The sequence below is a fragment of the Sturnira hondurensis genome, unplaced genomic scaffold (assembly GCF_014824575.4).
Source record: "Sturnira hondurensis isolate 20B ecotype Veracruz unplaced genomic scaffold, ASM1482457v3 Scaffold0023817, whole genome shotgun sequence".
Classification (NCBI taxonomy): Eukaryota; Metazoa; Chordata; class Mammalia; order Chiroptera; family Phyllostomidae; genus Sturnira; species Sturnira hondurensis.
The window spans coordinates 170,546-187,163 of NW_028096448.1; the positions used below are offsets into that span (position 1 = coordinate 170,546).

Here is a 16,618-nt window from a genome sequence, read left to right on the forward strand (position 1 = left end):
GGGGACAAAAAAAGGGCCACATACTAAACCCTGAGAAGCTCAAGGGGTGTCCACGTGGCAGGCCTTACAAACACAGAGACCACAGTAACCACACAAGTGGTATAAATATAAAAATTCCTAACTAAGAGAGGGTCATGGTGGGTAGTTACATCATAGGCCTACAGCTTCCTTGACAAAGGTCAACCTTTACCTTTGGAATTTCAGTCTACTGTCATTGTGCATCTAAGATAACATGCCTTTCCAATGTCAGAGTCATCTTCTTTTCCAGGTCTCTTGAAGACACAACCGCAGGCACCAGAGCAGGAGACAACATTGTTACCTTGTTGCCCACATACCACCTCTATGTGCTATAAATGTTCGTGATTAACTCCCCTGTGCCCACCAACATAAAAGAACATGTCTGTTTTACTTTTTATACAATCTCAGAGAATTCCCTAATTTGCTTTCTCCCGCCTCCCTAATCTACCACATTTCTTCCTTTGATTCTAATGTATAAAATAAGTTGCAAAACTGCCCTTCTCTGGAGCATTTTCTCAGTCTGTTGAGATCTTGGTTCCAGGCAATTGTCATCAATTTGGCTCAAATAAATTCTTACAAACCTTTTTCTTAGGCTGGACATTTTTTTCATCAACAGCCTGATTTCACATGAACTATAACATAACAATTTAAAGTAGTAATACTGTTGTATCTAACAGTAACTATCTTTCTAAAGAGTAACAGTCTTTTCTTACAGAGATTTAATATTTTAGGTAAAATAATATTTGAAAATATTTGGCAAGTCTCCATTTCCTAAACCTACCCCGTGTTTTATGGAAAATGACTTTTAAAATGTATTATAGTAAAAATTAACATACTTATTTATAAGGATTTCTTTCCCAACACATAGTACTGTAAAGGCATAAGAATTAGCTTATGTGGCCCAGAGTTTTTATTATGGAAAACTCTGAAAGGAAACACAGAAAGGAAAAAACATAGAAAGGAAAAAACAGAATGACTTTTAAACCTCAGACAAACCATAATTCAACTTTCCACCCAAACCTAAATATAACTGCTTTCCACAATAATTCTGATAGAAACTACTCACCCACATTATTGGAAAAACTTCAAAGACTTCTACTTTGCAAAATAGCACATTCTATTTTTAAACATTTCTTAGAAAACCCTTCCAGATTCTGAGCTAAAAATGTTTCTCCATAACCTGTTACTTGTCAAGCTTAGTTCTTCCCTCTTAAGTCATACATGACTAATTAGTTTTCTTCCACGGGAGAGCCCTTCAGACATCTGATGCTAGGTGTCATCTGACACAGCCTTCACCTTTCCTAAGCTAAACAGCCTCAGTAAATTCAACTTTTCCCATTCTTCTTTTACTCCCTCCCTCCCTCCCTCTCTTCCTCCCTACATGAGCACTAATTGAATACACTAGGTATTAGACACATGTCTGTATGTATGAAGTCAATTCTAGACCCTCGCCTTCTTTAAAATTATTTTCTGGATTTATTCCAGTTCATCAACATCTTTTTTTTTAAGAGTCCTCAGAAGTAAGTATTTTCAGAATGTGGAGGAACCATTACCTCTCTTGCTCTGAAAGCCCTATTTCTACTGATATAACCAATTCCTTCTGCCCGTGCCTTGCTAACATCTTTCCCCTAATACCATTCCTCCAAATGGGACCATTTTGGACTTTTGGGAGTAAAATCTACAGACACATGGATTTCGTTTCCATCAATCAAATGTCTGTAGTTTCTTCATAAACATGTAAGTTGCTTTGCTGTCTTTTCCTCTTGGAAGATTTAGTTTTGCTTAGAATTTGGATGTAGCATTTTAACTCCATAACAGGTTAAAACAGGTTCTTGTCTTAAAACACTGTATGCCTCCCTTGTTACTGCTGCCTTGATAAGCTATCGCTTGTTTTAACTTTCTAATTATTTCTTTGGCTTGGCCACTTTTTATAAAGAGGTTTTACTGTTGCCCAGGAGCAGGTATGGACAAACAGGCCAATCAGTGATCGGATGGCTTCAGTCCAGAGTAACTATCTCCATCAGAAGAGTAAACTGCTTCCAAGTTATAATTATCACAGGCTTTCTTTTTCCTTTCTAACTTATTGACTAGTTTATATTTTAAAAAAGAGAATTAAATTATCCCTCATTAGTTACCCACAGTTGCCATGTAGCTTGCTCTTTTAATTTTTTAATTTTAAAATAAAGGAGTTCCTAATTTCCAAATCACCCCCAATATTACTGATTTCTTCATTACAGAAACTATAGATGATGATAAAAATAATAATAAATGTACATAGTTAAATGTATCTACTAGGTCATTGTATTTATTGGGCATACTACACTTCATCCTCTCAACTACTCTATAGAATAGGTATTTTCATCTCTTCTGACAAATCAGGAAACTGAGGCAGAGAAGTGAAGCAGCTTGCCTAATTTCATCGAGCTAGTAAATGACTGACCACCATGCAGGGGTGTCCAACTTGCAGCCCGCAGACCTCATGAGGCTCAGGATGACTATGAATGCAGCCCAACACAAAATTTTAAGTTTACTTAAAACCTTTTTTTTTTGCTTATCAGTTGGTCATTAGTGTTTGTGCATTTAATGTGTGGCCCAAGATAATTCTTCCAGTGTGGCCCAGAGATTCGAAAAGTTTGGACATCCCTGGTAGAGGAAGGCTGTGTCTTCCTGCCATTCATGTAGATGGTGATTATTCTTAGGTAATCCTGGGTTTTGTGTGTGAGGAGGAGGTCACTTAAGGCTATGGTTAAAACAGCAGCATAGCATTCTGTGTGGTTTGCTGAAAATTATGAGAGTTTCACAAGGGTTCTAGTCTTGGTTCTGACACTAAGCAGTTGCAATAACCTTGGACAAATCATCTCTGAGCAACATCTCCATTATCTATAAAAAAGAGAAAAATAATCTTAACTTCTCAATATTAGGAAGATTAAGTGATTTCATACTTGTAAAAGCATCCACAACAGGCCCGTATACCCAGTAGAAGCTTAACAGACATTCATTCAGTGTCCTGCATTTTCAAATCCCAATTCAGGGACACACTGCCATAGCGTTGTATCTCCCACTGCCATCACACTTGGAAAATCTCAAGGGAGTGACATCATATAGAAGAAATGTCCCTTCTTTAATTAGTGATTACCTCAATGATATTTTTTTGAAGAATCAGGAGAAGAAATGCAGTGGTGTGAAAAGGAGAGTGACGAAATCCCAGTCCGAGTGTTAACACTGGAAATGGACCCAAGGGACACTCAACGTAAATATCTTCAAAGGCAACACAGGGCAAACTGGAGAGTAGAGACAGGAAAGTGGGAGGATTCAACTTGCAGTGGGTTCAGAAGCCCTTTACAACTGACTTGCAAGTGGGAAACACAAATATTTATGGTGCGTAATTTGAGTAAAAATCCTTTCCTTACTTTTATGCTTCTTTCTCCAACTTGCTTCAGTTTCCCTAGTGGCAAAAAAGAAATGACAGTACCAACTCCAAAGTTGCTATGAAGATGCATGAAAACAGGAAAGATGCTTAGCACATTCATTGGGATACAGTAAGAATTAACTGCTATTATTATTTGGTTATTCTCTTTTCCCACATGGGGAAACATCCTTATTCCTTTCATTGATGTCCAGAATGACAAGCATGCTTTTCTACGTTGCCCTTCAGCTCTTTAAAACTGCATGGATGCTCAGTCTGGCCTTGTAAAGCCTTTCAGATGTTGATTAAGTCAGGCAAGAAAGGGTCAGGGATTAAGAAAACAATAAAAGGTTCTCTCAGGGACGTGCTCTCAGTCCTTTCACCTACTTGAGAAAAAATGTAAAGGCATAAAAATGTAGAGAATGGTAAGCTAAACATATCACACATTGAAAGGTGTGTCCTATTTGTCTCCCATCTTTTAAAATTAACTCAATAAGTACTTTTAATGTACCTATTAGGTACTGGGAACTAAGAAATAAAATATAACTCATAAATTATCATTCCCTTTGTATATCTTTCTAATCCTGTGTCCCTTGTTCCCTCCTCAAATATAACTACTATAAACAATTTGATGTCAAGGCATCCTGACCAGGTTCTTACATATTTATATTCCCAACAGAAATAGCTTTCTTGTGCATTTGTACATATATATAAATTACATCATACCTACCTTTCTGCAGCCTGTTGTATCATGCTGATACTAGTTCATGCACTGTAACTGCTGTATCATATTCTATCATGTGACTATTCTATACTATTATGTATCCATTTCCTTACTGATGGATATTTTAGTTGTTCCAGTTTTTGCTATTTCAAACAATGTTGCTATATACTAATTTCTTTGCATTCATAAGTAATAATTTCTCTGGGAATAAATCTAGTTGTGGAATTGCTATGTTGTGTGAGGAATACATTTTTAATTTTAGTAAAAACTACCATATGCTCTTAAAAATTCATGGGATTTTCTACTGTTGTCATTTCAAATTTTTGCCAAATTCACAGGTGTTGAATGGTTTTAATTTGCATCTCCTTATCATTATTACAGTTATTCATGCCTTTAAAATGTTTATTGGCTATGCGATTTCCTCTTCAGTGAGCTGTCACTTAATAACCTCTATCCATATTTCTAATGGACTGCCTGTCTTCTTTTTATTGACACAGAAAAGTCATTTGTATATATAACAATCCATATTGTTACATAGATTGCAAATACCTCCTCTTAGTCTGCTGCCTTTTAAAAAAATCTAAGCCTATAACGTCTTCTATCACCTCGAAATTTTTATTTTGACATGACTAAACCTGTCGTTTTTTAGGGTCTGTTGTTTTCAGTCTTGCTGAAAATATCACGGGTATCGGGAAAGCCAGTTGGTACAATGAAGCACACAATGTGATTGAAGATTAAGAGACATAGGTATGAAGTGGGCCTGAATCCCCAGTCCACCATTTACTAGTTTCATGATGAAATAATACAATCTCTAAGTCTGTTTCCTCAAGCATGAGAAAGCTGCTTTACACATCTGACCATTTATTCAACAAGTATTCTTTAAGTAGCTATGACATGCCGGCACCATTCCAGTGCTGAAATTTCAGTGGTAAATAAGACACACACAGTTCTTGCCTTTATAGAGCTTATATTACAGTGGGGGAATATAATAACCAAATAAAAAAACTAAGTAATATGCAACTGAGATGATATTTCGAAAGTGTTCTCTAAGTTAAGAAGTATTATGCAAACATGCAGTATTATGATTGCCATTATTAGGGACATTGTGGAAAGTTTCTCTAAAGTTGCTAACAAATTGAAGATGTAATTGTCCTGTTTTACGTGAAAATGAACTGATAGTCAAGTTATAGAAGACAAATGACTACTAGGTAAAAAGGAGTTTTATAGTGGAGGACATCATGGACGTTCACCAAAACCCCAGAGACTTCACTCCATTTGGGTCAAAGCATTCCTCCAGCCTGTCTGAACCAGCCTTCCATGCAACACCTCTACACTGGCAAGGCTGGTCTATTCACTGCCCTCAACCTGTGCAACGTATCTCCTACTTTTCTTACCTGATCTTAGTTAGCTTCTTTTAAAACTGCCCTCTCCTAAATCATACGAAGTTCATTCCATATTGCTACTTACTTCAATTTTACTCATGTGATGGGGTGCAGAAGTTGGGGTGCCCAGGAATATAAGGTATCCCCCATAGGCCTGGAGGATGGCCATCGAGCAGGCATGGAGCTCAACGGCAGACATGGAGCAGGGCCACTGAGAGTTATTTTGCATATCAGTAACAGATTGATAAATAGTTCCTTTCCTTTTTACCAAACTCTGGCATCGAGAGCCACAGTTCCTAACACCTGGGTGCTGGCAAGATGGACCTAGAACAGAAAGACCCTGGGGGAGGGGGTTTGTTTTGGCAACAGTATCTGGGCTCCCTCATGGGTTCCATTCTATGACACTCATACACTTTAATTTCTAATCAATATTCACTACTTCTAAACTGACAGGAAAAAGGTGGGAAAAGAAGCTTTTCTTTCCTCATTATTTTCAATACAATATAAAAATCCAATACTCTTCCCTACTTAGGATTTTAGCAACTGAAATAATGCTTATCAAGTGGAAAAGGCAGGGAATGAAAAAACTGTTTCCTTGTAGGGTACACTTTAGGGGTTAAGGCATCAGATTAAGCTTTATTAAGAAGCTTAAGACCATACACAATTTGATGTAGACAGCTAAAGCTTAATCCGGTTATGTGAAGCTCCCAGGATTTTCTAAAGTTGTTATTCAAATCCATAAAACAATTTTCAAAATATACTATTTTATAATATGAGTACATCTATAGGTGAAAATAAGAAAAACTTTAAACAAGGAGTTTAATTTTTTATTTCTCATTTGTTTTGTTTTTTAAATTTCTCATTAGTTAATAGAACTCATGAAGCTTTAAGAAAAAGAACAAAAAAATCAGAAAATAAAATTTTATCACTTTTCATTCTCTCCAGAAAAAGTCCTGGATGTTAAACCTAATATCCATATCACCAGATAATTATCATTTTAAAAATGTAAATAAATGTGTATTAGTCAAGGTGGTTAAATTTTTTTCAGGCATGCAAAAAAAAAGTTAGGGTTGTAAAGATGAACATAATTAAGTTTCTGTGGGTAATAGCCACTAGTTTTGAGTACCTAGTGTTAGCTAGCTTGTATTAGGGACTTTATATATATTATCTTATTTGAATCAATCTTTACTATATGTCATAAGTATTTTAGAGATGAGATAAATGGAGTGGAGAATTAAACCCGAGAGTGTGTGGTTATAGAGGTCAGTTTTCAAAAGTTAGTAACATGAAAATAAGTGAGAAGAACTGACATATTAGTTCATCCCCACTAGAACCTCCTTATCTGGGCTGTCTCCCAGCCACAGACACTACAGAACCAGATTAATTTTTCTAAATGATGCTTTCATCATTTAACTCTCCATTATAAAAACCTGGTTTACAAAATCCAGAAGAAACTTCTTAGCCTCAGATTCAAGATCCTTCAAAATTTAACTGGTCCATATAATTATCCAGTTAGTCCATAGCTGTCACAAATTTATGGAGCACCTAATCTATACTAGGCTCTACGAAAATATGACCCTGTCCATAAATTGCTCACAGTACAGTGTTTCTCAAATACACCTGTTATTGCTTCTGGGTCCTTACCCACTTATTGCCTTAAATGGAATATTCTGCTTAATTCTACATTCCTCCCTTTTCCAACATATCAAAATCCAAGCTATTTAAGATTCATCATCAATCCCAACTCCTTCATGAAGCACACACTAAACATTTTTGCTAGAAAGCAGTCCCTCATCCCTTCGTGCCCCCCAAGAACTAGATCACAAATTTGTGTGGACTTGATTCCTGACCTGCAGACTGCAAGGCCCCTCCCCTCAGAGGTTCTGAGTCAGTAGGTATGGCTTTGCCCAATCTAGAGGTAACGTGCATTTAAATATGTGTGTCCAATTCCTAAGGCCATGCTCCTTCTACCCATGCTACCTCTCAGACAATGGGTTTGATTTTCCCTCCTTTCACTAAACCAACTCATTTTCTGAGTACCCTGGTGTCACAATGTTGATCTCAGCCTTATTCATTCTGATGATTTTGGCTATATAATTGCCAACTACCTCCTGGCCCTAAATGTGCCCTAAGCACATTCTTGGCATGATAAAGAAATAAAAGGGTTTAGTTTCAAGGTTTTTTGTGGGGGTTTTTTATTAACAATATAACTCACCTCATTAGACTAAGTTGTTTTGTTGGATAAAATGGTACACTAACTCCAGGAAGGCACATTCACTAGCCTGAGTGACTTAAAGGCTCTGCCACTGAGCCTGCTTGCACCAGAGGACATCAAAGAGTCTCCCACTGCAGTGTGGACTTCTTGAAGCAGAGACTGTCGTTTACATTTAGACTGACAGTACCTAGCACATCCCTATTACTGAGCGTGTGTTGAATGAAAAATATCAATGAGTACATTTAATCAAAAGTTTACTGAGACAATATATTTTCGTGTCTCCTTGGTATCAGTTTTAAAGAATGCGGTATTCAATGTAGACAGCCTACCTCTTTCCTTCAAAAGAATGAATGCAAACTATTAATTCCAAAGTTTGCACTAAGGACTTTATTATGCATCTTATTATATGACTCAAGACTGATAAGAATAGTGTTTTCAGAAATGTACTGCAATACAACTGGGGCATTTCCACTTACTCTCTTAATTGTAAAAAGAAAAGATTAGGACTAGCAAACCTAATTTACAAAAGGAACCAGGCAGCATTTCAGTAGCAGGACCTTTAGGGGGTTGATGTAATAACCACACTATTATTTAATGGAGAAACAGGGCTTATGCAACTTTGAAACTAGTGTGGCTGCCTTGTGCTGGTGAGTTTGAAGTGGACATCAGGCAGTAAATCTCAGAAAAAAAAACAAAAACAAAAAACCTTGTGACACATGCCATTTCTTTTTTGGAGTCGGAATAGAGGAAAGGCCAAAGGAAAGCAGGTGATGCCTTCTGTGAAAACACAAAGGAGTAACAATTCCCAAGACCATGGATAGAGGGACGTGAAATAGCCTCTAAGTGCCATTTTGACTACGGGAAAGTACAGCCAACTGAGTATTTTTCTGACAGCCCAAAGCACTCCCCTTCCTAAGCATGACTTCATCACTGACATTAAAACGGTTACGAAATCTGCATTTCCAAAATATCAAGGAAGCTGCCAGCTCCAAGGGAATGTATCTTCCCCGTCACAATTTAAGGAAAGCCTCTAGAATGGGAGCAGAGAAGGTCCAAGTACAGGCTTCCTCTTCCTTCGCCTTCCCTTGGACACCACTGAACAGTCCTCCCAGAGGCAGAGAAGAAAGTCAATTAAAACTGAATTTTCTGGAAAGCTGAAAATGGCCTAATTTTGTTTTCTTGCATTATGGACACATTCTGATTTCTTCTTTAAAGGCTTGAGTTAATTTTTAATTTAACTCATCAGTGTTGCAGTGGATAAATTTTGACATTGCCAAAAAAAAAAGCCCCCTGCAAGTATCCATAATATCTGTAAAATGCAAAGATTCTATTAACCAAATTCTGCTAACCATACAGAAAAAATAACTCAAGTATTTAAAGTTTTATAAATAAACCTAAATGATGAACTCTTTATGAAACAAAAATTTACGTGAAAAGCTGTTGGTCTCTCTCTGATCAATGTCTTCAGAATGCAGACATTCTCCTCAGAAACAGTGACTTCCCTTCCCTTGTAAATTACCTAATTGTCTACTTAAGGGTATTCCCCACTTATTATACCAATAAGTAGATAAAATTTGATACGTACATCTGTTGTTCCTGATCACCTCCATTTAAAATTAATTTCCTTTTCACACTCCCCATATACACGACATGAATCTTTTTGTTTTACACATTCTGTGTTTAAATGTCCATGTATTTATCTATCTATTCTGATCACTCACAGGGAAGTCATTCCGAGTTTTCCAATGCTATTGCTTTCATCACACTCTCATGAGAAGAGCACATCTACACTGGCTCCTCGCTAAGGCTCTACGGAAGAGGAGAAGACGTGCTATTTTAGGAATTGGAAGGTTCATACATGGTTTTGCTACCTCTAATACGTGACCTTGGGTAAACCATCTATCTTCTTTGAAACTTAACTCTATCCCCTGTAAAGCAGGTACGTTGATACAGAACTCGTCTCTCTAAAAAGTTTTTGTGAGGTGTCAAAGCACATAATATGTAAAAAATGCATTGAAGAACACTTGATTGATAAATATATTACTATATTTGTAGTGTATTTAAGTGATAACTAAAAGCCAAAAATATAACAGATATAATTAAAATAATTATTCAGTAACTTCATGAGTTGTAGCTTTGTTTATATCACTAAAACAGAAATTTATTTTTATTTCGGTAACAACTTAATGTTATAATTATAAATCTCATTATATAGAAATAATGGTATAACTTGTCCCTTTCCGCAAATATGACTGTGAGGTGTAAACAGAGTTGTATGCACACATACACAGTATCATTTACTAAAAGGTTACACAGCCATACATGCATTGATGAAGCAACTATATTACTGAAACACACCTAAACTGAACTGTAATAATTTCAAATGCATCAAAGAGATATTGTTCTTTGAAGGACCTGTGCCGTGAATATGTCTGCAAATGGCAATTTCCCAATTCTTCCTCTATGGACGGTAAATGGGATGTGAAGAGAAAAGAGCACTGCCCTGGGAACCAGCCTCCACTTTATCTACAAACTATTTAACATTTACTGAATGTCAGGCATTTGCCTAGCAGGGGTGTCTAACCTTTTGGCATCTCTGGGCCACACTGGAAGAAGATTTGTCGTGGGCCACACATTAAATACACAAACAGTAACAAAAACTGGTGAGCAAAAAAAGAAGGTTTTAAGTAAATATAAAAGGCGCTGGCTGGTGTAGCTCAGTGGATTGAGCGCAGGCCTGCGAACCAGAGGATTGGGGTTCGATTCCCAGTCAGGGCACATGCCTGGGTTGCAGGCTGGTTCCCTGCAGGCCAACTCCCAGCAGGGGACGCACGAAAGGCAACCATACATTGATGTTTCTCTCCCTCCCCTCTAAAGATAAATAAATAAATAAATAAAATCTTTAAAAAAAAGTAAATATAAAAATTTGTGAATTGTAAATTAATTGTAAATTTACATTTACAATTCATAGCCATCGTGGGCCGCATACAGCTGGTGGGCTGCAGCTGTATGGGTATAAGACACCTAGAGATACATCACTGAGCAACGCAAATAAAAACTTCTGTCCCCATGAAGCTGGCATTTGGGTAGGAAGGGACAAAAAAAATCCTATAACATCATAAGTAAATTATTAGAAGATTCCAAGTGCTACGTAAATGAGTAAGGATTTAGGTTTTAATTGTTACAGGGGGTAAAATAAAGAATGGTGTAAGATTTGGTATGTGTGAATATGGTAGCACAGTTTCCAGTGTTAAACAGTAGTTACAGTAGGTCTAGTTAAGAAAGTATTAGGAACACTGCCATACAGGTCTCTGTGGGAAAAAATCCAGCCAGAAGAAAAAGCCAGTGAAACAGTAAGCCCCATTTGATTTTGACAAAACAGTCTTGTGAAAAATACCCCATTTTGCAGATGAATAAACAGCGTCTCAGAGCAACTTACAGGGACAGAGCTAGTCAATATTAAAGCCAGAACTAGAAACCAGGTTTCTTGACTCTTGGTCCAGTCCCACTCTTTTGTTTTGTGCCTGTGTTTACTAAACACAGAGAAAGTGCTTCGTTTCCCATAAAGCACTGAGTAAATGTAAAGTGCCATCACTGCTGTGGGTGTAGCTATTATTATTTATCAGGTACTCTGATATTTCTTGAAAGGTAGATGAAGATCAAATAATTTCACTTCCCCTTTCTGTGTTTTTTTTTCCTTCCTTCGTGCTTCTTGGGTGGACTATTTTAATATCTGATTATCAGTTAAAGTAATTATATTTCTTGGCTATCTGATAAAGAAAAGGTGTTTAACATAAACTATAAAATAGCATTTATAACAACAGAAAAAGAGCTGATGAAAGGATGAAGAGAATATGTTGCCCAGCGATTCAGGAGAGAACTGTATTTCTCAAGAAGGGAAGGGGAAGATCTTTGAACATATTAGGACTAGAGGCCTCTGCATTAAGTTACTACATGACTCTGGCCTTGAAGAAATAATAAACTTAAAGTAAAAATGTTAAAAACAGAGACTACAAAAGAAGAAAAAAGTAGAAAAGATAAGAATAGCAGAAAGGGGGTTGGAAAGGAAAAGAGAAGAGATTTAAAAACTTTTTTTCTAGTAAAATGTGAGAATATTATACAATAAACAATATTAAAGAAAAAAGAGTGAGAATCAGATTTCAGACACAGTAGACTTGAGAGCTGGTGGAATTACTAACAGCAAAAGGGAACAGAGAGGAGCATCTGAAAGGTGAGCTTTCTTTTCGTCATACTAGGTTTAAGGTGGCAGTAGGTTCTCACAAGTGGAAAGGGTCTAATAGATAAGAGGTAAATTTGAAAGATGTGTATCATCTAGAGCTGTTCTGTCCAATACAGTAGTCTCTCACCACATGCGGCTGCTGAGCACTTGAAATTGTGGCTAGCCTGAACTGAATGTGCTGTAAGTACACATATACACCAGTTTTAAATATTTCATATTAAAAAAGAATATCATATAGCATTAACATTTTTACAATGATTGCATGCTGAGATAATATTTGCATGGATTGAGGTAAATGAAATACATTAAAGTAACTTCACTTGTCTCTTTTTAATGTGACAACTAAAAACTTAAAAATTACTATGTGGCTTGCATTATATTTCTACTGCACACTGCTGATACAGATATGCATTAGCATCGCGTAAGGGGAAGCAAACTTAGTGGTAAATCTTCTGAGGTGACTCAACTGAAAACAGATGTGGGAGAAAAAGAACACATCATAAGAGTTAATATTTACTGAGTACTCTAAGCATTATGCTTATTTTAAGTGTATCATCTTATTTGTTCCTCCCAGCAACCTTAGGGAATATTCGTCTTCTTTTACAAAAGAAAAAACTGAAGCCTGAAGAAGTTAATCTGCCCAAGGTCATAGTTAAATGTTGGCATTGGGATTCAAACTCATGACTGATCCCAGATCTCAAGTTCTAAATTGTCATATCTTCAATTCTAGAACAATTTATACTCCACAATTATTAAATTGTTAGATTTTTAAATGGTTATATTCAAACTAACAATTTATTAGAATGGTTCATTGTCAGTGTAACTGATGTCCTGATGCAGTGAGGAAAAAATACAAATGTATAAATTTGTAACTTCAGAATTATGATGAACTACTACTGATGTTGGCATGTTTTCACCATGCCAGGCCTAGGAGTCTCCAGGGTAACTTCTTGTCCTGTATCGATGTGTACTCCAAAAAACCCAACCCTGTCCTGCACAATTGTACAGTGGAGGTGATGATGGGCACAGCCCGGAGCAGCAGCGCCCTGTTTTCTGAATATGACGAGATCTATGACATGGATCCACTTAAATTTTAAACCATAAAAGAACCTGAACTACCCAAATTGTGATTTAAATGTTTTGGAGGGAACTGGATTAAATTGCAAGCTTTTGTTGAAGAACCAAAAAGTAAACTTACCCAAATGGATAATTTAAAAATGGACTTTGTCACCCTTACAAATGCAACACTTGAGGAATAGAATGGAAAAAATAGCTTGATATTTATAGACTGGAATCATAACACAATGAAATCTCCTAGAAATATAAACTGGGATAAAAAATAAGGTGTTTTTCATTTATGTTTGTTTGTACAAACTTATCTTCCTTTCCTTTTCACCTGTAATTTCTACCACCTATCTGGACTAGACAGTAATCATAGAACTACTGCATGTGTACAGTGATGGCTATAAGCACATCGTTTTCAGATACTTGCCCATGTAAATTTTATCAAGCGGTTTGGCTCAAACACTTCTCCAGGCTTAAAACAAGGATTGCCATCAATTTACACTATGGAAATGGAAAAACAAAAGGGAATTTTAAGGGAAGAATTCTGTTTCGGAATAAGACTAATTAGTAGAGACATCCTGAAACTGTTCAAGTTAGACATGAATCTAAAGGGGTGTCTCTTTCAACTGACCTAATAATTTATGAATTTTACCCCAGACTCTTCCCACTCCCTGCCCTTTTTTTAGTGAGATGACTTGGACGTGGTTATATTTATAAAAATAGGTCCTCTGAAGACCCAAAGTTACTGAGAAATGCTTATCTAAAGAAGAAGTATCACAATTGTACAGGGTAGAGCTTCCAAGAGCCTGCCCTTTATTTTGGCTCTTCCAGGTCAATTCCCATGACTCGTCCATCCAGTTAAGGAGTTATCCTTGGACTTGTTACCTTACTCATTGCAATTCATAATGATTTGGAACAAAGATTCAGACCTGGAAGGAAAAAGCCCTAAAAAGGATTTGTCCACTCATATGCCAAGGTGTCAAGAGCATAAAGCTGACAGATCCAGATATAACAGGTGGTCAACCAATACTCCTACCATGGAGGACCACTAAATTGACTCTTCCTTCCAAGAATATCCCTCCTTTCAAAGTTCACTTGAGATTCTCATCACTACAATCTTCAACTGGGTATTTAATCCTTGTAGCTGCGCTGCTTCCCATTTGTACATTAGCATAAAGTATGCAGCTTTGCTGGGTTAATTTTAAGAACATATTGAGCACTCACTATGTGCCAGGCACTGTTATATGCAGGTACTAGACATATAGCAGTGGATAAAAATGACAAAAATGTCAGCCTTACCGAAACTTACATTCCAGTGGGGAACACATTCAATAAACAAGATAAACAAAATCAATAGTAAGTTAAATGTTAGATACTGAAGAAGAAAAAATGGAACAGGCAAGGGGAATATGAACTGTGGTGCGTTGGGTGGGCAAGACTGTAAGTTTGGGTAAAGTGGCCAGAAAAGTCTTCACATATAATCAGATAAATAGTGTGCACTTGAAAGGGTAGAATGGGCATGATGTAGGACTGATTAGTGTTAGCTGGAGCGGGGAAGGGAGGTGATTAGCATACTTTAATCAGTCCTGAAGTGGAGAGGAAACTATATGAAAGAAAGGAGAGAAGCAAAGATAAAATATGGAGCACTTTAGACAAATGTGGGCTCCACATTTCGCCTAGGACTGACTGGTCCTTTGAGCGTGGCACAACACTTTCTTTTTTAGCCACAGACCCAGGCTCTGCTGCCAAACCAGGCAGGTCATGGGACACCAACAGACATTCCCCCACCCCCACCCCAGCAAGAGTCCAGTACTGGCTTGAGAAACTGAGATAGAGTAGTTATTGAAGGAACACTCCAGAGGGCCCTCCATCCTGATACATAAATGAAAACCTACCCACTGACACCACTATGCAAACCCAGGGAGGCAAAGGCAAGCACAGACACACCCCCTGGACAGTAGGTACGGAGCACAGAGACGGGAATTCCACAGCTTAGAGCTCAAACCCTCTTTCCCTACGTTGGGTCGATACCACAGGAGAGAAAACGCCGTTGCCCACGCCAGACGGTGGAGGGTGGGAGCGAGTGCCAGGAGAAGAAGGCTGTGGGGCGGCGAGCAGGCCTGGCTGCCGCGGGAGGAGGGCAAGTTCGTCGGGCATCCCCGGCGATGACCAGCCGCGGTCACACAACAGGGGGCTGGACGCGAGCTGGCGCCTCGAGGGGCCGGATCAGGACCGAAGACCCGGACAAAGTGCCCAACACCCGCCGGCCTCCGCCTGACTCGTGCCCCCGTCCCAGCCCAAACGTTCACCGCCCCCTCCCCAGGCCTGCGCGGGCCCGGCCCCCCGACAGCGACAGGTTCCAGCGGTCGAATCCGCAGCTCCCGCACCGCCGCCCGCTCGACCCCTTCCCGCCCAGCGCGGCGGTCCAGAAGCGAAAGAAAGAAAGAGCGGCAGTGGTAGCGCGCGGTCCCACTCACCATGATCGCGGCTGCGGCGGCACAGTGACCCCGGCGGGTAGCGATGCGCTGTCCAGGGTAGCTGGCGTCCCTCTGCCCCGCGCTCCCGCGCGCCCGCTCTACTTACCGCCACCCACACCCACGTTCAGCGCGCGCGCCGCCCGCCCGCGCCTCCCCGCCCCTCGGACTCGCGCCACTCCACCGCCCGAAGCCTCAGGGCCGTTTCGGGCGCCCCCGGCTCTTCGCCCCCTCCCCTAGCTGGGGCTTCGCCCGCCGCGTCACGTGGAGGGATAAAGGGGAGGAACAACGCAAGCCGGGCGGGGGCGCCCGGCGGCCTCGCGCGCCCCTTCTAGGGCGCGTGGCTTCTCCCGAGCGGCAGTGGCGCCTCCTGCCGGGCGGGCTGTGATTTGCAGGCCCAGCGGACACCCTCTGCGCGGGGTGACTCAATGTTAGCAGACTGTAGGCAAGAACCCACCGGCCAGAGGTGGCTTCAACACCCCCGGAGGCTACCAGACCTTCAGGAGCAATAGGGAGGACAGGGATGTAGATAGTAGGACACTGGTGCTGCTGTTAGTTGGGCTCCATGGCTTTCGAGCACACGTTAAAGGGAGAACAGCTCTTGCTCATGTAGGTTTGCGGGATGTAGGTGGTTTAGAAACAGGAATCAATCTGATTCCTTCAGGGATGAGGTCCGGAGTGAGTCAGTCTGAGCAGGAAATTCCATTTCTCACACGACTCTACCTCCAGAGGATCTTATTCCAGAATCTAATGCCAACAATGGTTATTTTAACACTTACTTGTGAGCAGAAAGTATAGGATCTTAGATTCTGGGCTGTAGATTGATTGATTGATGTATTTATTTATTTATTTTTATTTTTTATCACCCAAGATGAAAGATGTTGGGAAAGGTAGAGAGTGGTATATGACCTTTCCTCCTCCTCCTCTTTTTTTTTTTAGGATTAAGAATGTGCAGCCCTGGCTGATTGACTTGGTTTGCTGGAGCATCTTCCAATGTATGGGGAGGTTTTGGGCTGGATTTCCTGGTAAGGGCACATACCTAGGTTGCAGGTTCAAACCTCAGTGGGGTCACACTCAGGTGGCAAAAGAAGCCA

At 39.4% G+C, this 16,618-nt stretch overlaps 1 protein-coding gene across 1 annotated transcript in view; it reads right to left on the reverse strand.

The window, feature by feature from the left end:
* Positions 1-15,662, reverse strand: part of ELOVL2 (ELOVL fatty acid elongase 2) — an 87,465-nt gene extending 71,803 nt beyond the window's left edge. Inside the window, exon 1 of the mRNA XM_037037873.1 lies at positions 15,528-15,662. Within this exon, the coding sequence (XP_036893768.1) occupies positions 15,528-15,530 (3 nt within the window). The 5' untranslated portion in view covers positions 15,531-15,662. The remainder of the gene's footprint in view (positions 1-15,527) is intronic.
* Between the last annotated feature and the right edge of the window lie 956 nt (positions 15,663-16,618).